Below are 22,342 nucleotides of genomic sequence, written 5' to 3'. Positions count from 1 at the left end.
CAATTAAAACATACATGAAATTGCTTCCAAAAATTGTTTGCCCAAAAGTATATATAACTATATGCAGGTTTTCCTTGGAAAGTGACCTTTTACTTCTAATTTTTTAATTTATTTTACTGAAACACCATTAACATGCTACTGTATTCTTTTAATATTTGTCTTGACTGGAAAAAAAGCATTCATTTATAATTTGGTCATTTATCAAAACACATTCATTATGAGACATCTGAGTATTTTCCATATATAACATTAATTGCTAATGGTGGTTATCAAATACTTATGCATCAAAGTATTATGCATCACTATTCGAATTTTTTAAGAAAGATTTTCTAATCACATTGTCATGCTGGCTTCATGATAATATTTTTGTGTGTGTTTTTTTTTAAATATATTTTTAGATATGTAAATTAAAAGTTATCCTTATATCCTTGTCTTTCAGATAATAAGATTCCATGCTGGTGCTCTTCCTGTCTATATTGTTTCTAATATTCTTCTTACTTATGGAGGACAGTTGAGCACATTGATATCAACAGGTAGCTTTCTAGAAAAACATTTTTCTTTCTGTCACGAGTGTTTTTAGAGAAATTACTTATCCAATTAGTAGTATCCAATTACAGTAGCTAGCTGTTGTGAATTTTTTAAGCTAAATATCATTGAACTTGTGCTAGTACATGAATCTATGCTCTTCAGTTTCAGTTTTTGTTTGTTGGTAGTTCTCCAAGGTTGCGTTGTAGCAGAACATTTCCTTATTATTTTAGTCTGCAGTGCCTTCTTTGTGAATGATTGGTGTTGCACAATATTTTAGAATTAATAGAAGTCTACTTAAAAATACATTTAAAAGTTTTTAAAATATATTGTTAATATGCACAAAACACTTTTTGTAGCATGAAGATGAGATTTGCAGACTTTTAGACATGCCTTCAGACAAAATGCATTTTTGTTTTAATTCAGGTGGTGTTTGTAACAAACTCCGTTATCTCTAGAGAAGCTCTTGTGACATATTACCTAATATGAGTGATGCAGTGAATAAGAGCCTTGATGATGAAGCATACTGACTTGCAGTGCTGTTATAAGACATGGTTACCTTGTTTTAAAGTAAACTTTCAAACCTTTGTCTGAATTTACTTTTTGTTGTGGATCTTCTTTGTTAAAGTTCATGACAAAATAATAATTGTAGATGCTTTCTGTTTTTGATTCTAGGCCAGTGTTCAGACTTTTCCCTTGAACTAGTTAGGACAGCTAAACCCTACAAAGTAGAACCTCTTATAAGCATTGTTGTGTTTCTGCAGGGGTGAGTTTACATAACTTATTTGTTTAAAGCAGTTTCCAAAACAGAAGGTTCAGTAAAACTATTGGTGGGGAGGAATATTATTTTATCCGTAGTCATTGTGAATACCTGACTGTGATTTTGTTTGAAAGGCTGTAGTAGGAGGAATAGTTGATGGATATCTTACTGTAATGGCAACTGGAAGTGATAAGTAATACTGCTTTCATGTTTTTGGCAGGTTTAACTGGTTTAGAGAGATATGGGAATCACTGTCACTACCAGAAGTGGATGCTGCTGTACTGAATAGTCGGGATGCATGCTTCCCCCTTGTGTCCCTGATTCTATTTCTTTTTGGGACAGGCATTGCCTACTGGAGTGGAGTATTTTTCTCTACATCTCTGAGACTCTTCTCTTCATTGTGGTTAACTCTGATTAGGTAAAACAACATTATGCTATATAATTATGCTCTTTTAGATGACTGTGACCCTGTCAATTTTTTCTGTTTGCTTCAGTGTGAATGCTTGGGTAGATTGAATTCTGCAGTGTAGTTCATACATCATTTTAGACATCTGGGTTTGTCAGTGTTAAGTACTAATGAAATAAGAGGATTGCCTCATATTCCTTATTCCACATCTCCAAAAGGAACATAAATGACTTTCTTCTTTCCTTCACCAGCTGTTTTAAAGGTTCTCAGTTTGTTTTTGAGGAAAGCTTGTTGGGGAAAAGAAAGCAACTGAACTATTCCCTTTTCAGCAGCTCAAAAAATAAATGCATATATGTATATAAGCATTGCAATCCATTCCTCATTATTTGTATTGATAAACTGCATTAAAGAACACAAGCAGGTTTGTAAAACAAAAACTCCTTGGATATTCATTTCATTCTACAAGACTGATGAATTTCATAGATCATGTCTAAGAACACTGGAATGTTTTTGCTTGTACAGATGAGTATTCAAATATGAAAGTGGGTTTAAAAAAAGCAAGGAAGATAAAAAGATTTTGAAAGAGTAAATTAGTAAATTGGATAGCATGCTTAGCTATTTTAATGGTTTGACTGTTCTGACACTGATAACAGTCCTCAGCTAGATTTGAGCCAACTCTCTGTCTCCAGAAAGTTGGGATGCTCTTTAGTCAGAAAATATCAGCTAAATGAACTCTTCCTTTTTTTCATCACTAGCACTTCTGACCTTATTCTAGCAAATAATAGATGTGGTGTCAGCTATTTCTTCTCAGCCACCTTGTTTATAAATTACAGTAGATGGTTCGGTATTAGTCTTAAGTGATGAAGTGATGAACTCCTAAGTTTTGAAACTACCCTTACTAAATTTTTAAGGGTTTTAGCTCAATTCGTACTCTTTTCATTAAAGCTTTTGATTTCCTGCAACCCCTGAGAATGTCTTGGTCAGAGGCAGGAAAATAAGATTTTCTGTGCCTCCCTGAAAGTCAGCTGGTTCATTTTGAAATTCTAGTGCTTTACACAGTTCTAGTAGCTTATTTTTTTTGATCTACTGCTGAATTTCTTGGGAAAATACCCAACACATTTATTTTCTATAAATCTACACATTTATTTTCTATAAATCTCTTTAAAGTAGATAGTATTCACTTTTGCTCAGTGTTCTGAAATGATCTAATATGGCCAGCAGCAAAGAATTTGTCACTAGCTGTCTGTGGAATTCTTTGTTCTTGTCAGTTAGCCTTCTTTTTGTGGTTATTTTCAATATTTGTTGCAAAGGCTTTTAAAATTGTATTTTCCAAATAATGTTTTTTCTGTTTTCAATGTCTATTTTAATACTGGAATATTCCATGAATATCTAAGTGGTACAGACTTTTTCATAGTTCTATTGCACTTCCTTCCCACTGCATTCCCTCATTGTCACACCTGCTCAGTTCATCTTTGTCATTTCAGATTCATACTTGTCTCTTAGTTGTATCTACTGGAATCCAGAAACTTAAAATAATATTTTCTGTGTCTCTCAGACTGTCAGCAAGCAGAAATTCCTGTCTGGGAAGAATGTTTGTCACAGAATTAATCTCTTGGATGCTTATTGTTGTATATTGCTGTACTATCACGGAACACTGCAGTGCATTAACATTTGTAGTAGAGTCACTTTCACGATGCAGCTGTGCAGTAACAAGATACTTGTTCTCTTGGGCCGAACAGAAGAACTTAAGTGACTGATGCAGATCTACGGTTAGCATTATCTAATGTTTTGTGTTCACCAATGTTTGCTTTATGTTCCCCAAATGAAGTAAAAATAATATATTAGCTACAGATACAACATTCTAGAAGGTGCAGCAGTTGGTATGTACGTTAAAACTTGTCTAACTTTATTTTTCCAGTGTTTAATCAGTATTCAGGAACAATTTATTCTTTTCAGTCATTCACGAAACAGAATTATTCTTTGCTCTTTGTAGGTCTGATGTTGTTACAAAAGTAAAACAGCAGTTTTGTTTCTTTTTTTTTAGACCTACTGTACTTCAAAAAGATAAGTTGATGACACCCAGAAGACTCTGTGCAGTGTTATCCCTTGCTTTGGTTAGCTGGACCACTTGCGGTGCATTTGCTCTATTCATTATTTATCTTCAATACTTGTTTAAGGTACTGAAAGGCTAAACATTTTGAATTTGTAACTGAATTCAAAATTTTGTATGCTTTGAATTAACCCAATGTTAAAAGCAAAAATACAGATTACCATTTTTCATACTTAAATGGTAGGATTTGCGTATTTGAAATAGGTCTTTTTTTGAACTTATCAGGCTCTCACAATCTTGTAATTTTTAGAACTATTTTTCTTCTTTTGATAACACTTCTTCCAAAGAAATGTATGATCCTGTATGTCCACTACAATAATGCATATAATTGCAATTCTTAACTTATAGATAGGTAATGTTATCAAATCAAAGACTAATAACTCCCTTGAAGAGACACTTTAGCAAAGGGAGGACTTGGAATGTCCTGTAGAATACCTTCTATCTTTAAAGACTTTTCACAAATCTTTACAGAATAAAAGGAAGGAGGGTGGATATATTGTAGAATTAGGATAGTCTTATTGTATGTCTAATCTGATCCCTTGGGTAGTGCCACAAAGATCCGTATTTAGTCCCTGCCATTCAGTTTCCATGGTCTTCCTTCCATCAGAGTGTCTAACTTACCTGATTAACCCTATGGTTATATAGCTGCTAAATCAGTTACTAAGCTACTAGGGAAGCATTGGAGCATGCACCTGGAAGTGGGGGCACAAAGCAGAGCAGCTTCCAGGTGGTCTGAAGCAGGTAGGTGGCAGCTAAAAGCACAGCCTGGAAGTGAAAAGGAACAGCGCTGTCTCTAATTGAACTCCCTGTGACATACGGTTACCCTGTGAAGGATGTTCCCATGCTGACATCACTGCCCCTTTTGCTGTAAATCCCTGATGTGGGACTTGTCCTCTGTGGCCTGTTTATGGGTTTCTGCAGAAAGGGAAGCAGAACTGAATTAGCAGGAGGAGGTGAGGAATATGCAGATTTTCCACTCTGTATTCTCTGTCGAGCACAGTGGAAGGGGAGAAAGCAGAACAGCATAAGTTTTCTCTCTGTGCTTGGAAATCCTTCCTTAAGAGAGCACTTTGGATGCTGCTGATAAAAAAGGCAGAGGGAGTTCTTGCACTGCAGCTCCACTGGGGCCCTAGAATCATCTAGCTATAAAAAGAGACAAAAAATAATTAGCCAAAATTTTTTTTTCTTCTATATTACAGCTTTTGCGTGAAGAAACATTACTAAAAAAGCTGAACTGTTTGTCTTACAGGTTATAAAACTGCATGTGAATGTAAGAGCAGAACAAAACATGCTCAATGGGGTAAGTCTGTTTCCTGCTTCTGTTCAAAACTGTGACCAAAAATTGTTTGGCAAACCTATGCATTATGAATTGTTATCATCTTGCCTTGGTAGTATTAGGTTGCGCTGTGATGACTGGATGGCTGTAGTTTACTTACTGTGTGCATGATGTGAAAGAAAAGCCAGGACACGAGTAGCCTGTTCCATCACATATGACTATTGCATTCACTGTTCAAGATCACTGCAGTGTGAGCTTGTCTGAAGTACATTTAAGAAGAAAACTTAGTCTCTCAATACATACAGAACAATAGTTTTTGTCTAAATTTTGGTATTTGATTACACATGCCTCATCTAAAAAAATAAATTTAATTTCCAGGTAATAATCTATACTACAGGTAAATATTTTTTCCAGATAGGTAGTTTGTGGAGTTTAGGGTTTTTTTAATCAGGATATGACAAATATGACGTATTAGATGGATATGGACCGAGACTGCAGTAAACTGGGAGCTATTTAGAAAAGAGTGAAGAAGCATTGGGTTTCATGCATTGTGAACTTTTGTTTCTTTTTTCAGTTTAAGGTATAGGATCAAAGATGTAAGCAGATGTGGATACAAGCAAACAATAACTACCTGTTCTTTTCTGCAAACATAGAACATAGTTAAAAAAGCAGTCTTCCAGAAAAAGTTGTTGACAGTCTTCTTTGGGTTTCTTTGAACGTTTTTTGTATGTTTAGTTTTAAATCCTCTCCTCTTCTTTCATCTCCATATAATTTTGTTTAATTTTGGTTTTTTTTTTTCTGTCATTGGAAGTTACCATCTGCCAACTCATTAGTTTATCTTTGTTATTTATTCCTACAGCTCATGTTTTACTCCCAGTTGCGTTACCTCCTGTATCTTCTTCCATGAATGATCATCTGTGATTTTCACCTGCATGCTTTATTACTTCTTTTATTCTGTTCTTCCTCCTTCCAGGAACTCCATTATCACTTATCACTATCATTATTGACAATTATCATTATCACTTATCACTGCATTGGTGTCAGGGCATCTCCACTCTCCATTCTTTTCTTCCAAAGACATAGAAACTATTAGTGTAGGAGAAATTTCTGGTTAAATCTAGATGCTTTAAAATTGAACTATTGAACTTCGCTTTTGATGGCTTTTTGAGGGATAAATTGCAAATTTCCTTCTTAAATCAAAGCTGGTGTGATACTGTTATGATGATGTTTTTCCTGCCTCCTCCCCCAGCATGGGTGCATGTTTTTGACTTCTGTCTTTTATTTTCAGGATTCAGACCACTCAAAAGAAACTTCACAGAACTCCAGTATACACACAGTCAAAAACCAGAGTTCGATGGACAGTATTTCAGAAGCAACACAATCTCTTTCCAACAGTACAACAACTGCTGAAGCCATTAACAGTCTTAAGATGCATGTTACAATTCTCAATTTATTCACATGGGTTGTGCTGCTCAACTTGCCATCTTTAATTTATTGGTTAAAAAATCTCAGGTAACTTCTTAAATTGCCAGTAAGGTGGAAGAAAAGAATATGAACCTTTCAAGATAATAAAAATTGCAAATGCTTGACTCTTTACATTATTAGCTATCTTATAGTATCGAAGACTTCTGTTAATTATAATTGGTTTTCCTATGCAATCTGGTTTATGTTATGGTATAAGTAGATGTTGAGTGAATCGGCGATATGTGGAAGAAAGTAATGATTCAGAAAAGATTTAAAATCATGCTTGATGCCATATACATTTAATGTATGTTTGTTGTTATCAGCACATGCTTGTTCCCAGCTTGGATTTTATTTGGTAGCCTAGTTTAGAAGTAACATGTTTTTTAAACCGTTTCTTTGCAGGTACAGTGTTAGACTTGATCCTGATCCATGTAGATCTACAGCTATTATCATCGTATGCATTTTAGAAATTCTTATGAATTCAAGTACTTCTGAAATGAAATCAAGGTATTGTAGCCTAATCTCCAGTTTTTGTTTTCCTGCTTCTTTCTTACTACTTCCATTTGTGTGGTAAAACTTAATTTATTCTGCACAGACATGTAATTGTTCAGCCTACAGAGATTCATGAACTCGTATGGTTAAATGTGAAAGACTAGGTAAAATGCATGCAAATTACCTGTAGTTTAGCTATGTGAAGAAAATCACCTGTATTTACCACATGAACTTAAATGAAGTATTTACTATCTAAACAATCAGTTGCATAAAGACTTCTTTAACTGTGATTTTTTCATTCATAATTCATTGAATCCTTCCAAATGTTACAGAATCCTAATACATTCAGCAATTATTGTCAGAAAGTTAGAAGGAAAAGTGAATTTTAAACCATTCTAGTTATATTCTTGTAACTCCCCTTTATGGGCACACTTGTGGAAATGTAACGTGCTTTCTACTGGATGAAGAAGTTTTTTGAGCACTTTGTTTTGCTGACAGGTAGAGCATTTCTTGTTCAGATATAAAATTAGCCAGTGCCTCATGAAAGACAGTGAATAATAACCAATATAGTTTAACCTCTTGACCAGTACCTGTTAACTCAAATGATCTAAAACATTAAGTCTTTCTTTGTTACAGAGAACTTATTTCTAAATTAATATAAGAATGTTTTAAAATGACATTTTATTAGCCTTTTTGAATAATTGCTCCTGCTTGTGCATCAATCGTTATTGCCCATTAGACCTATTTGTTCTGTTTTAAAATGAACAAAGCCTCGAAATCTATAAATTATTTTTCAAAAGAAAGTGAAATATGGTGTTTGCATACCTTCTGCATGTATGGCTACAAAAATGGCCATTCTTTTCTTTATATTCTTACAGTAAACTCTTGAAGATCGCAGCCAAAGTTCCACTCCCTTTGTCTGTTGCAATGTTGACCTTTGGACGAGCGCATTTATACGAAGTACCACACTTTGTAACCTTTTCTCTTCTTCTACATGTGCTGTGTTGTATTGCGTAACATTATACGCGGGAAGAACAGTGCAGCCTAGAAACTTAACACTGGAGATAGGGCAAATCTCAACAGAGAGATGCCTGTACCATCAGTCATTCACATTATGGGAAAGAGAACAGAATTGCGAATACTTCATGAAAAGTTCCTGGTTCTGTTCATGTTGCTTAGAAAGCTTTTCATGGTGTTTATTTCCTGACTGAGACAATTAAGTGAATTAAGTGTGTGTGTGTGTAAGCACATAAATCATATCAGTGTAACATCTCAATACTCTGTTTGCCTTGTAGACACTTTGATATTTCACTATACTACTTTGCTGAAACAGACTTTTTTTTTACTCGCTATGCCATACAGTGCATATGTTCTGAACTTGCATCTCTTGCAGGTCTCAATTATGCTGGTTAAAACTCAATACATTTCAAGCACACTGTGAGTATCACAAAAAATACACAGCCAAGTATACTTTTAATCGTTTTATGCTACATTTAAAAGCTGCCACAGTTGTGTCTAGACAATCTAGAATGTACTGCTTATATAGAACTATTATTTCTATCAAATCGTTTGTTCAATCAGCGTGAGTTGAACATTTGTGAGATTTTTGAAAGTCTTATGCATTTTACTTTTTGTGAGAGTGAGAAAAAAACAATATTCTGTGTAGCTTTCTATTCAGGAAGGATACCAGCAGATTCATAAACAATTTGCTCTAATGTTGTTTTAAAACATTGTCAGTTTTCTCTGGAATTTTGTCAATTCTGAAATTACTCCTTGGACCTTGTCCATATGTAGAAGCTAGCAAACGTTGAGGTACGGTGTGAGTTTACAGTGCAGTTGCTGTACTGCACTGTTTCCAAGTAGACAAGGCAGGGTTTTTTTCCTGTCGTAAATGGAGAATCAACCGCCTCATAATAAATGTCCATACATTAAATTAATATGGAATAGTTACAACACTGTAAATTCATACCCTGCCATACAGTGCTAACTTCATCACGTGGACAAATTCTTAGTAATAGTGGCAAATACTGACCATAATTATTAGCTCTGTATAAAGTATTATCTTAGTGCCTAGATGCTACAGTGACTGCCATTTATAATAAAGCCTAAAATAGCTATGCGTAAGGAATTCTGTCCCCTGGGTATGTGTTTTGCCAACAGAAGAAATCTCAGTAGCCATTAGGTTAAAATGATGTCTTGATTCTGTGTAGAGATGAGCCTACTACTTGCTTCTGTGTTAGCTGCCTCCGCTCTGTCCAAAATACCTGTTATCTTCATATGGAAATACTAGACCAGCTCAATCGTCTTAAGCGAATAGTAAGAGGAAATCTGCTACCTACAGTCAATCAAGTATATTCCTGATAGAGTAGTACAGCCAGCCTGACCTGTTAATTTTATCGTATCTCATTAATCTTGCCTAAAGTGCCTCAGTTAGTTCTAGTGTGTTGTTAGGGTCAATTCATTTGAGCTGGCTGGAAAGACTTAATTCACACAGTGACTTTCCAAAATGAGGGACAAACGTGAACTAAGCACGTGTTGCCCGCATATATCCAAGTCAGCAGTTCAAGTTATCAGTAAGTCATTAAAACTGCTTTAACTGAGTAAGACAATTGTAGTTAACCAAACCACTGTCACTGTTATCAGTGATCTATGTGCTGGTATTCTAGTTTTAACCTTTTTTTAAAAAAAAAAAGGTTAGATTATACATAGTGTTTGTAAATCAGAAAAATGATTTGAATAGATTATATCTTGATACTTTCTAAAATGTATGCTACAGTATATGTATATAAGATAATTTGTCTGAATATACTAGTAGCTAAATCCACCAGTTGGTTTAACCTAAAAATTGCTGTTCACATGTAGAAGAATAGAGTAGTTTTTCTACTTTCAAATGGCTGTGAATGAAAGATGGTGGCAGAACTGCATTGGGGTTGGTAAAAGGCTGTCTGTGAAATGTGCAGGACCTGATTTCTGTGGAAGATAATTTTCCTTGACCTTCATGGTCCTTTTGGCTTACTACTGTATTTTACTTCTGATTTCGCTTTGCCATCTTAATGGACTCTTTATGCACAAACCCATTTGTTGGAGCTGTTGGTGGAATAAAATAATAATCAGAATAAGGAGAGCAAACGATCTCTGTATGTAGTAGCTTTGATAGCTTCCAAAATCTGCCACAATGTGTAACTTACTGAATTACAGCAGCATAGAATAACACCATTTTTTTCATTTAATGATATTTTTAAAGCTGGGAATTGCATTGATAGTTGTTACCACTCTTCATGAAATGGGTTACAGAATCTTGCATAGATTCCTACCTGATTTTCACATTGGAGGTAGGAATAGATATAATCCTGAGTCTGACATCCCAGATGACAGAATTTATCACATCTCCCTCAACGCTCCCTTTTTTTCAGAGATGGTTTACCTTCACTGGGGGAAGGAGGGGAAGTCTTACTGCTACTTTGGATTTATACACTTTCTGTGTCATTTGGTAGATGAAAACTGTTCTTGGAGATGTGCATCTGGATTTTGCAGTGATTGTGGACTGTGTAACTTCAGCAGTTTGAGAGATTAGGTGTCTAATCCCAACTAGCTTTTCTATGTAATCAATGGAGGGGGATAGGATTAAAACAAGTCCAGAGAACAATTCATTCCATTCTAAGAGAGGACGAATTAGCCTACTTGCTATTCTGAAAAGGACAACAGTCTAAAATCATTTTTCAGGTAAAATACAATGATTGATTGTTGTTAGTTTTGGAGAAGAGGCTTCTGTTATGTGAATCTTTAGTTCTGCCACTGTTCACACTTATAATCTCAGCAGAAACATAGGCTAACACAATATAAATACTTTTAATTGTATGAGGAAGTGTAAATATTACTGAAATATCCTTTATTATGAGTAGGCTGCATTTATAAAACAGCTTTTGGCAAATATATTGTAATGTCTCTTAGTACCTTTAACTAAATTAAAAGTCCAGTTTATTCTTCAAATTTTAGATTATCTAGACTGTGTGGGAGGAGATCAAGACACAAATTAACTTGTAACGGATTAGACCTCTGCTCTATAAGGGAAGATTTCTATTAACATGCAGACCCAAATTCTGTTGTTCTCTCCTTTTTCAGAAGTTGAGGTATTAATTTTGCAAAACCACTGTTCTTCATCCATGTGGATGTTTACCACATTTAGATGGAGATTATGCCACATAATCAAGCATTTAAATTGAGATTAAATCACCGTTTTTTGGCTTGTACCTCAGGATGCATTCAAAATAAGAACTATTTGTGTGGCTCTTTTCTAATATTTTTTTATAACCTATCAGAAATGGAATAAAAAAGCAGGGTAAGAATGTAGAGTACGAAATGTCACTAATTTTAGGTACAGCAGAATCTTTCTTTGGCAGGGGCAGGGGGAGATTTAATAAGAAGCTTTTAGTGACATCTCCATACCCTGAATTGTTCTTCAAGTCTCTAATCTTTTCTGGTTGATATGATCAAATGTGTTCCTCATAGTCTTATCATGCTGCAATCATAATAGCTACACCAGTAGCTAACAATTCATAAAAGGTCTATATTTGTCTGGTAAGGAAAAACGGTTACCTCTTAACTGGAATTAGCAAATGTACCTTGAAACTGAATGAAGGTGTTGTCCAAAGGTGGTATTTTCAGTTTTGATTTAGAAGTTGGTTGCAGTATGTCATGTTTCAACATCCTGTTAAAAGTGGGATTGGTTTTTTGGGTTTTGGTTGGGGTTTCTTTTTGTTTGTTTTGTTTCCAAAAAAATTGTCGTGACTGGAGTTTAAGTTAATGTTATTTCTAAAATATAGAGTTCTGGTCTGATTTTGGTTTTGAGTGAGCTGATACATGTAGCAATTCATTCCAAAATAGTAACTTGCCAAGTTTTAAAACAAACAAATCAATAACACAACAAAACCCTAAACAGCGCAGTAGTAATATATTGCAGAAGACATAGAGACTCCCTGTATGTCTAAGTGAACTTTTCAACTATAACCTAATTGGGCTACCTTTAAAGTCAGCATTTAAAAAAATAAAATAAAATGTACTGATACCTAAAAAAACCCAAAAAGCATTGTTGCATACGTTGGTATTTGATACAAAGTCTTAATGTTCCATGTGTTTGCCAGTTATGAGGTTATGAGCTTCTTACTTGACTTTTTTTCTGAAATCCGATACATCTGCTTCTAAGCTTTGTCAGGACAGAATGAAGTCGGTTATGTGCCTGTGAATAAGTATAAACATTTGAGAAGCTTTCATTTGATCAAGTTTGATTTCAATACAATGATGAGTGTGTGTAGACTTTTGTCTTATTTATACTGGTAAAAAAACCCAGCCATTTACAGACCTTCAGTACTCTGAGCTACTGAAAATGTTTTTGGAAGCGGTTATAGTGTCTGTACAATAACTGTGCTGCTGTTTTAAGTCACTAAGCTACTAGAAAATAGTTAGCTGTAGAACAGACTAAGTTCTTAATGTTTATTTTCCATTTCATGATGAATGTTAGTCACAATTTACAGCTTTGACTTTTTACATCTCTTTCTGGGAGATGATCAAGCTAGCTCTTATAAGCACTTGGCACTGTACTGTGAAAGGTTTTAAAACTTTCATCACTGTTCCTTTAGGGGAGACATACTTTTGTCACCAAAGCTACATGCTGCTCTTGTGTACCTCTGGAAATGGCTGCCAATGAATGACAATTGAAAACAGATTCATTTTTATGTTAACATAAAATAGTTTTTCTACCTTTTTTTAAATCCAGAACTTTAAGCTAGTATTCATAATAGAATCCTTAAAATCTCTAAAAGTTTATTTGAAAACCTTTTACAAATATTATATTTTCTGATGTATATTCTTATTTATGGAAGAATGTATTCAAAGCTTTTAATCAGCTCATTTATCTTAAAGTTTAAATAAAATCTATAAATTTCATCTTGTTAATAAACATTACTGCTATTAAAAATAAATTTTAAGCATTTAAGGAGAAAATTCTATAGCTCTTACTTAATCGAATCTGCCCAGCACCTCAATTTTTCAGGTATCTAAGCACATAGCTGCCTCAAATATGTGCTTGTTGTCTTGTAGCATGAAAACCTGAGTCAAAGCTGTGATGTTTTGACTTTAATTTTGCTTAAGATTTAGGGTCTCATTTTGCATTCTTAAATGCAAACAGATTTTGCCGCTCATGCTGTCGTAAACAAATCTTGTAAGCATGGCCTCTCTACAGTTATTGGCAGGTTGCAGTCTAGATTCTGTAGGAATCTCTGTGGTATCAGAGCTAATTTTGTGTCTATAAAAGTCAGGAATGGGACACACGAACTTGTTATTTTGCAGCACATCATTCCAGTTCCTCCTTCCATACACAGTTATCCTTGGTTTGCAGTATCCTTCCGCTGTAGTACAAAACATAATGTTCACAGTAACAGCAGGCACTGTGACTGACCTAGTGAAGATACGCAGCAGCTGTCCTGTAGACTGTTGTTCTATTGAAGTTTTGCATGTTTGTTGAAATACCAGCAAAGACTTTTTTTTTTTCCCCCCTCCAACTGAAATAATTTCAGGGCATATATATATTAAGTATCAAACGTGCAAGTGTGTTGATGTTTAGTTTTATAAAATGGTAAGTGCACTATTTGGGGATCAATTCAGGCTTCAGTATTTTCCACTTACATCACTTTGAGTGTGAAAACAGTATTTGAGACTGTAGCACCTGACAACTGAAATATTTTCCAGAAGTCTACAAGTAGTAGATGTGACATATGTAATTAGAGTGCCAGACCAAAATTGAAATGTGAAATTCCTCACTGTGACTTTAAACTTGTAGCTTTCTAGAGCAAAAAAAAAATACTGTGCCTTAAACCAGTAAATGAATACACTCTAACTGTAGCCTGTGGACTTCTGTAGCCTTATGTTTGATATTTGAAGTTGACCAAAAATATTTGTGTGGATCATACTGAAACTCGATTTGGGGAAAATACTTTTTAAATTTATTTTGACCCACTTTTACTACACTTACAGAAATGAAGATTTATGACAAGTACGGTACATTTGTGGTTTGGAATCACACCAACCAAAGTCAGAAAGCTTTAGCTGACCTTAATGTCTCAAGTCTTTCTATTGTGACAAAAAGAAAAATAATGAAGGAAAACTAGTTTCAGATATCTGTCTCAACTTCAAAGACTGTATGTCAAATTCTATTTAAAAAAATCTTGTTCTTTAGTTTTTTCAAAATAAAAAATCATCTCGTAGTTTAAGCAAAATATTGTATTTAAGCCATTGAGTATCAATATCTACACCAGTGTGAGAAGAAAACTAGACAGGGGTGGGGTTGGTTCACTGTGTTAAAGCTCCAGAAGTTTTGAATAATGAATTTCACTTTTTAGGAAAAATTTTTCATATGTAAAACCCTGAAAGGTTTTGGGGAAAAAAAAAAAAGGTTTATACATTCTTCTCAATTCATTAAAGGAAACCAGAAATAGTCAAGATCTTAAAATGTTGTTTTGATACAGTAGAAGGATTTCTTATGTATATTTTTTAATATGAAGAGCTCAGGAAAAGCCCCCACTGGCTTTCCTTATGTGTCTCTACAGGATTCTTTGTATGTTTTGAACAACCCTCCCCAAATTCTGACTTCCCCCCCCCCAGTATTAGTACTGTGTAACACTGTATCTTGAATAAAGATGCCATCTCAAAGCTTGTCATTGGACTGTGGATATTTAGATATGCACACAAAATGACTGCATGTCAGCTGATCACAGTAATTGTTTGAAGCAATACAAATCAAAGTTATTAACCTTCTTTTATTGAGAACTAACTTGAACCTGGCTGCCACAATGCTGCTGATGCTGTGGCACAACAGACAACATGCAATTTTTGTGTCTTCCCTGCTACTTCCTTCTGTATGTTAATTTAGGACTTTTAAAACCCTCATTCCGGTCATCTAACTTTCTCTGCTTTCTTTTGTGATGATGTTGTTTCAGTAATCCTAGCCATTGTTGATTTCCTAGCTACAGGAATACTCTAGTATTACAATCATTAAGAGGGCAGAACTACCTTTAAGGCCTTTATATATGATGATTAGTCTAGAAAAACTGTGTAACCTAGGCCTAATAACTTGATTCCCTACTTACCTTTTAATTGTTTTTCCAAGCACAAAGACAGAATAACGTTGGCCAAAATACCTGTTTTGGGTAATTGGGGGGGAGGGAGGAGGTGGTTGTTTGGTTGGTTTTGAGAGGACTTAAAACTTTGAAGAACACATGTAGTTTTTGGAAAATTCTATCGCTTCACAAGCAACCTGTCGTATGTTTTTAACTCTTCCTCTGTTTTCAGTTCTTATATAGCTAGTGTAAGTCTGGTGTTGTAGGTGGAGCCAATTCTTAGTAGTTACAGGTTTTGAGAGATGTTGACAGGGTCTTATTTATAAATATGTTTGAATAATGCTATAATAAATTACTGTGCTTATTAAAATGTTCATAACTGAATTCTCAAATACAGATCATGCAATGCATGATAAGTGTTGGCAAAGCCCTTGTCTTGTGAGATGCTGAGAAAACCTTGGAGAACAGGTATCTTCAGCTAATGTTGAAACTGCTGAAAGCTGAAATCTCAGATTAAAACTGTGCTTTTAGCTACTGGTACTTTTTTGTTGAAGTCGAGGGCAACTTGAGTGGGAGCTGCTGTGGGATGTTCGTATTTTGTTTGATGGTTTCCCTGTCTGCAGTGTATACTTCACATTTTTTTGTCTTTTTTTTATCTAAGTATGCATGACTGACTACACTGTATAGCATATGCTCTACTAAATAAACACTTCTGGATATTTTTGTATGGTGTTCTAACATGGTTGCATTAGTACAAATGGTTGTAATTCACAAAAAGTGCCACTTACCAGTCATACTCTGTAGAGTGTTGTGAATGTTACCTGTACTTCTGTTGTACAAACATGCTAATGAGTGTCGTGATGAACATTTGCCTTTAGTCTTTGCTCAGGTACTCATGTGGAGCAGTTTGGTGCTTTTCCTTCGAACTTGTAATACTTGGGATTCTAAGCAGAAAATAAAACCGGTTAACCAAAGCATTGTGGTTAGAGCAGTACTTTAAGTAACAGACACTTCTTTCACATCTCAAGTAGAATACAACAAAGGTCATACCTGATGAAGCTTGTCTCAGTAACTTAACTCGTGCACCTTAGGCTGTTAGAACTGCCTTGCTATCATGAATGAGAAGTGCAATAAAATGGAAAATGTTTGGTGAGCAATAGAGTTTATATAGACCATCATATGTATAAAACTTGTTCTCAGCTAAACTAATTAGTTTTAAATTTGCCTTTTGTTCTAGAACAAGATTTTTACCTTTTTGAAGTAACTTGCATGAAACTGAACAAGTAATGCTACAAGCATTTTTCAGCTTCAGTCCAATTGAATTCAAACATACATGAATATTACTTACTGTGCCACAAGGGCTATATAATTAGTATAGCCACTTTCAAAAGATGCTGTTTACTGGAGATGTGTGTCTATATATATAATATGTCAAGAAAACCTAGTGCTTAAATTTGGTTGCATTAAGAAGGCAGCACACTGACATCTGGCTTGGAAAGCATTTGCCAAACTAGCTACTGTTCTCAAAGGAGGATGCAATTTTGTCCTATCAGTGTAACTATACTAACAGTATTTTAATATGAATGTGGTCTGCTTATATGTGACTTTCACTGAAGGAAAGAGCTATAATGACATTATCTTTTTTTAAAAAAAAAAAACCAAAAAAAACCAAAAAAAACACATTAAAATGAGCACTAAGTCTAAACAGACTTTTAGCTCAGTTTCTCAAACTTTAGCTCAGAAAGCAGCAATACAAGTTTGTAGGGTTTTTTTGGGGGTTTTTTTTGGTTTTTTGTTTTTTTTAAGACGGCTCACAGAAAATATATGCTAATTGAATCTCTTGCATGTCTGCACACTGCATCAGCCAACCAAACTGCCTAAATTCCTACAGTAATAAAACTTGTTTCAAATTTACAGATTACTTTGGTGTGTTTTTACTAGCTGAATATACTGCGTATCCCCCCATTTCTTCTTTCTAAATAAATGAAATTAATAAAAGAATTGGGGGGGGGGGGGGGGAAGGATAGAAGAAAACTGCCTGCTGTTCTGGCCATTTTTTGTTTTTTGTTGTTTTTTAAGCTGGTTAAGGAACTAAAATCTAATCCCAAACTGTAAATCAAGCCGTTTCCCCTTCCTGTCATTTCCTTTAGAGGAACATATTTCTACCTCTGGTTGATTTAGAAGGTAAATCATGCACAAAATTAAACTAGAAATAAGTATCTACCTGGAAAATCAACAAAGAAAGTTCCCTCGCGTTGGGGCCTGCCTTTTTACAAGTTCTTCTGTTGCTACTGCTGTTCTGGTTCTTGATGAGTCTACTATCTGGAAGTTGTCCATTATGAAAAGCAATTGATGGGGTTTGATGTGTTTTTTGTGTGTGTGAATTTTTTTTAATTCCAAGTCTGTAGAATAATATACAAGCTGGATAAGTTGAATTGTATTTTTATATATTACTGCAGTCAGGAAAATAACACTGCTAGGATTTTGTTTACTGTGTTGCTAATGATGTCTGGATGTCCACAACTTTGCCTGCCTGGAAGGGTGGTGTTAGGTTTTTGTTTTGCTTTCAAAATTTAAACCAAAGAAAGATGTAAAGCTTCTAGTCAGAAATGAACATCTATCAGTAAGAGTAAGATAATGGCCAAAATCAGGAGTAAGATAATGGCCAAAAATCTTTAATTTCAACATGTCTATTTAGAGATGTATTTTATGTGATACAAACTCAAGTATCATCTAAATAGTGGAGCGAAGAGTATAATGAAATTATAAGCAAAAAATTTGAGCAGCTTTGAGATGAAGAATGCTATGAAATAAGGCCAAGGTACATCAGCATAGTCCTCCTTGCAGTCTTTGTCTTAGTTTCTAGTCTGACAGGAGGATATTGACTGCTGATAAAATCAGGGTAGGAAAGCAACACTTCCATTAAAATGTTATAATTTTGGATCTTGAAACTAGACCTTACTTTTCTCTCTCTCTCCAGCATCAAGAAAATGATCCATATCACATCTTACTTGAAAACCATTCAGCCAGCTGTAATTATCTGTTAGTCACCATTCTAGAGATATGGCTGATTACTTTTAATTAAAAGTAATATTTTGATACCGTTCTGCTAGCTCTGCTGGAAATTGTTTTAAACTTATTATATGCTTACCACCAATTTTCTGCAATACGGCTTAGGGAGGAGGAATTTGCACTGCGCTGTTCGATAGCAACAGGTCTTAAGAGTATTAAGGATGCAATTCTCAAGGGTCTTTATGTCATGGATGGAAATGGAATCATTACTGTATTTTTGAACTCCTGCTAACGTCATTGACACCCACCTACGGTCCACTAGAAATATAAGTGCAGAGATCAGTTTGTTCACAGATTACAAGGAGACTAACCAAGAAGGGGCAAGCCAGAGCCAAATTCACTGGTAAGCTTTATTTTAAAGAACACGAAATGGAGAATTATTTCTTCTTTTTTTTTTTTCTTTCCCTTGAATCAAGTTGTGAAATGGGTCTCTAGTATATTATACCAGGCTGTATTATTATTGTACTTATTAATATATGTAGTACGCTTTCATTTCATGCGATTTTAAAAACTGAGCTATCTGGATCTCAAGCCATGTTTTTGCATTGTCCTTGGAGCACACGAAGATCTGATGCTGTAACTAATCAGCCAATGAAAACGGCTGTATGTAATAGCAAATGTAAATTTACAAATGTAAATATTTCATGTTAAATGTCATACTAGTCCCTCTCAAAAAAAGAATCCAGTATCTAGAAATAGCTTTGGTATGGAAAATACTTCTTTAGAATAATTTGTTCTTCCTAGTACTTTAGTACAAAAAAAAAGTTGATAGCACACGGATGTATTTGCATCAGGCAGATTTTCCTTGCCGTGGATAAATTATTTTCAAAACTCCACTGGATTGTCATGCTTGCTCTATTTATTACCAGTGACAGCTCTGTAGGACTTAAGGAGTTTGGTTCGTTGTCCTTCTTACAGATAGTCTGTTCATCTCTTCAACATGTGGAAAGTGGTGCTCCTGGGTCTATATACAGTATTGGCCATGAGAGGATTGGCAAAGGGTGCGCCTTTCCAACCAGAAGAAAAATGGAAACCTCTAGATAACCCTAGAAACAGAGACCTGGTAAGGAAATGCTGCAAGAAAAATAGCCTAAGTTTTGTGTGGGTTTTTTGCTTTCCATCATGAGAATTTTTATATCTGCTAAATTTAAAAGGAAGAGGGGCCCATTAAATACAGTGTTAGTAACTGCCCTTTGTATAGTCAATAACCACAACTCGATGAGCATTCTTCAGTCAAGATGTACCCCTTAACTGAAGAGACATTCTCGGTGTGCAGTAGTGCATAAAACTTCTTTATATCTCCATCCAGCAGCTTTAGTTTTTAAAAATGTATTTTGATTATGCAACCACTTGTTTTACGAAACAGAAGAGGAATGATTATTATGTTTCTCTCAAATGTGTATTCTGTTGATTGCATGTTGTTTCGTCTTCTGGAAGTACAAATAAGTTTGCATCAGATACATCGTCGTGAAGAGTGGCTAAAGCTCTGAAAGTTAATTGCAGCTAAGAAAATATCATTAAGAGAACATTTGCAAGATCTTATAAGGAATTTGTGAAGGAAAAAAAACCCACCTGTTTCCCACAATTTTTCCTCACTGTTTTAAGAAGCATTAATTTTTACTTTTAAGCAATCTAAGGGGCCAGTTCAAATCAACTGCCCACTGTTGCTAACTCTTGGATAACGTTTCTCTTAGGGAAATGTGTAACAGAACTGTACTGTTTGCTCTCAGCAAGGGTTTTCCTGTGCCTGTTTTATAAGGGATACAGTTTGAATCGTCTGTGGTTCAGTGGGGAGCATAGATGATCAGTAAACAGTTGGTGGTCTTTCGACACCACATAAGGTGTACAAGCCATGGATGGAGTGGAGGTGTCTGAATTATATTGCCTATATTGTACTAGTTTATGATCAAAATAAAGGATTTCATCCCACATAGGAACATATATTACATCTACTTTCTGTCAGTAGAAATAATTAATCTCTGTTGGGCATGCTCTATTTTCACATATGCAATATGTTCAGTTTTTCAGAACGCTCCAGGCTTATTTTTCGGGCAGGGGTCTTGATCTCAGAAAGTTCCCAGCTACTTTCACTATGAACAATGAAGGACCAAGGCCTGTCATGTTCTACTCAGATCCTATTGCTTCTGCATTTGCAGATTATGAAGAAAGGAAAAATTCTTTTCCAAATTATTTCAAAGGCTGAAAGATGCTGCTGACCAAGGTAAAAGAGGATGCCTTTTCCTCTAATGGCATTACATGTAACCAAGTGAAAGATTTGGATTCAAGTGATTCTCGCTTCTGTCTGAAGTATAAAAACAAGTTATTTTTCAGAAGAAATTAAAAATGTAGTACCTTGACTCTTGCCTGAAGTTGGTTTAAAATTGTTGAGGTATAGATTTATTGAGGTATTTACTACTTTGGTAAAATAACACCTGCTGCTTGTGCAGACCTATATAGACCATGCTTTTTTTCTTCTTTTTCTCCCCTTTTTCATGTGGAGAAGAATTCTGAGAATGTACAGATACTAGAGAATGCAGGTTTTATTTAAGTAATTGATATCAGACAAATTATAAATTGAGACTAATGGTTTCCTGTGATATATGTACATTAAGAAAATTAATTTAGACATAAGATATTGCACTAAGAAAGCATACATTATTTTTTGCATCTTTGTCCATTCATGCTGTTTTCCTTATTTCTACCACTAAAATTGAAGGTTGATAAGAGGATTGCAAACTTATTCACATCTCTCCATAAATATGAAATGAAATTGAAGTGGGTCAAGCTTGCATTATTAATAAATCCAGCTTTAATTTATAGCAGGTACTTCTCAGCTATTTTATCTATGCCATAACCATACTCTAACAAATAAATCCTTTTATATCTCATTTTGAGAGTCAGTGAATACTGGCAATTCTGAGGAAAGGTAAACAATTTTCTCCCATTTTACAAATAGTTGACGATGTCAGTAAGATTTGAATCTTAAGCATTTTGGTGATTTACTCAATATCTTAGAGAGATTCATTTGTAATTGATATTCAGCTTAGGATTTCTAGCTCTCTCCTGCTCTCTGCCTGCTTAACCACCTCTCTTTTTGTAAGCAAAAGCACAGCTCCACTATTCTTCTTATCATGAATCATAATGAAGCCTGCACTCAAATTTTAATGCTAACGTCTCTTTTTCCCAAGTTTTTGTGTCAGGAAAAAAAAAAATGCACCGCACAATGAGTATCGTGCATGACAAATAAATGAAAAGGGACTTTAGAAGGGATGCTGTAGCTCTACTATAAGTTACAGCAGCAGTGAGAAAATGACTGGTGGAAGTAATTTGTCCTGCATAATTCAGGATGATCACGGTAGTTCTTTTCAGTGTTCAGAACTGTTTTCTGGAAGTAGAGGTCTGCTGGGCTCAGTTGGGGTATTTCAGTTGGTGTTACCAGGTATTGGTTTGGATCATACCCTGGTTGCATATAAATATTTCTGTATTTGTCTCACATCTTTTTATTTTTCTTTTTCTTCTGTTTCCTCTTTTCCAGGCGTTAACTTTTGAACTTCATGCGAGGTGGCAACCTTCACAGCAAAATATGACTGCTTTGACTTTTTAACTGCTACCTGAAAAGTTAAAATTTTCCTCACTAGCACAGTTTTTACCTATGGAATCTGATGTCATGCTGTAGTTAGCACATTTGCTGTCTATGGAAAAATGTGTGATGTTTAGCTACTACAATTTGCCTAGTGGAACTGTGTTTGTTTAAATATGAATAAATGAGGAGTGCAACAGTGTGCTTTTGGGTATTGCTAAGTGTCTTTGTTCAAAACTGGTAAATAAATTTACCTTTCAATTTATTAGAACTAGACGTCATAAGGTGTTTTGCAGCAATTTTTCAGATACTTTTTTATCAGAAGTCTTCTAGTTTTTTGGGAGACTGGAGCGAACGGGGAAGTAGGGAGACACCTGCCTCAGGGGCCCCATGGCTGCTTGTACCTCCCCCCCAGCCCATTTCTGACCGTGCCCCACTCAATAAGTCATCTGCACCATAACTGTATACGTGTATGAAGTTGAGAAACCCTTCTCATGTAAAAATAATAAACACGCATTTCTGGGGAAATAAAAGATAATGTAACAC

General features: G+C 35.0%; 2 protein-coding genes across 6 annotated transcripts in view; both read left to right on the top strand.

The window, feature by feature from the left end:
- Positions 1-19,107, top strand: part of PGAP1 (post-GPI attachment to proteins inositol deacylase 1) — a 43,022-nt gene extending 23,915 nt beyond the window's left edge. For 2 of the 4 annotated variants that reach the window (XM_087734777.1, XM_087734780.1), the window contains exons 20-29: positions 440-533; positions 1,201-1,291; positions 1,506-1,703; positions 3,736-3,868; positions 5,051-5,101; positions 6,366-6,589; positions 6,944-7,048; positions 7,912-7,993; positions 8,427-8,470; positions 18,322-19,107. In XM_087734777.1, coding sequence (XP_087590903.1) covers positions 440-533; positions 1,201-1,291; positions 1,506-1,703; positions 3,736-3,868; positions 5,051-5,101; positions 6,366-6,589; positions 6,944-7,048; positions 7,912-7,993; positions 8,427-8,470; positions 18,322-18,448 — 1,149 coding nt within the window. In that variant the 3' untranslated portion in view covers positions 18,449-19,107. Of the gene's footprint in view, positions 1-439; positions 534-1,200; positions 1,292-1,505; positions 1,704-3,246; positions 3,461-3,735; positions 3,869-5,050; positions 5,102-6,365; positions 6,590-6,943; positions 7,049-7,911; positions 7,994-8,426; positions 8,471-16,381; positions 17,033-18,321 lie in introns of those variants that run through there. The other 2 variants (XM_087734778.1, XM_087734779.1) reach the window with 2 other exon arrangements.
- CUNH2orf66 (chromosome unknown C2orf66 homolog) lies at positions 8,049-21,984 on the top strand. 2 transcript variants are annotated; one of them, XM_009462249.2, is made up of 4 exons: positions 8,049-8,470; positions 19,135-19,279; positions 20,237-20,437; positions 21,752-21,984. In XM_009462249.2, exons 2-3 carry the CDS (start codon positions 19,157-19,159, stop codon positions 20,417-20,419), a joined length of 306 nt encoding a protein of 101 aa, XP_009460524.1. In that variant the 5' UTR covers positions 8,049-8,470; positions 19,135-19,156; the 3' UTR covers positions 20,420-20,437; positions 21,752-21,984. The 2 variants fall into 2 exon arrangements, with proteins under 2 accessions (XP_009460524.1, XP_087590908.1); XM_087734782.1 differs by lacking the exon at positions 8,049-8,470 and adding an exon at positions 18,509-18,559.
- The last annotated feature ends 358 nt before the right edge of the window (positions 21,985-22,342 follow it).

Source organism: Nipponia nippon, unplaced genomic scaffold (genome assembly GCF_047370975.1).
Source record: "Nipponia nippon isolate SJK-2023a ecotype South Korea unplaced genomic scaffold, ASM4737097v1 scaffold_5, whole genome shotgun sequence".
NCBI classification, from domain to species: Eukaryota; Metazoa; Chordata; class Aves; order Pelecaniformes; family Threskiornithidae; genus Nipponia; species Nipponia nippon.
This window is presented reverse-complemented; position numbering and strand designations above follow the sequence as displayed.

Bases quoted from the DNA above. Each gene is read 5' to 3' on its own strand.
- CUNH2orf66 (XM_009462249.2), top strand. From the start codon at position 19,157: ATGTGGAAAGTGGTGCTCCTGGGTCTATATACAGTATTGGCCATGAGA. The intron at 19,280-20,236 runs GTAAGGAAATGC...CAATATGTTCAG, and splicing joins ACCCTAGAAACAGAGACCTG to TTTTTCAGAACGCTCCAGGC.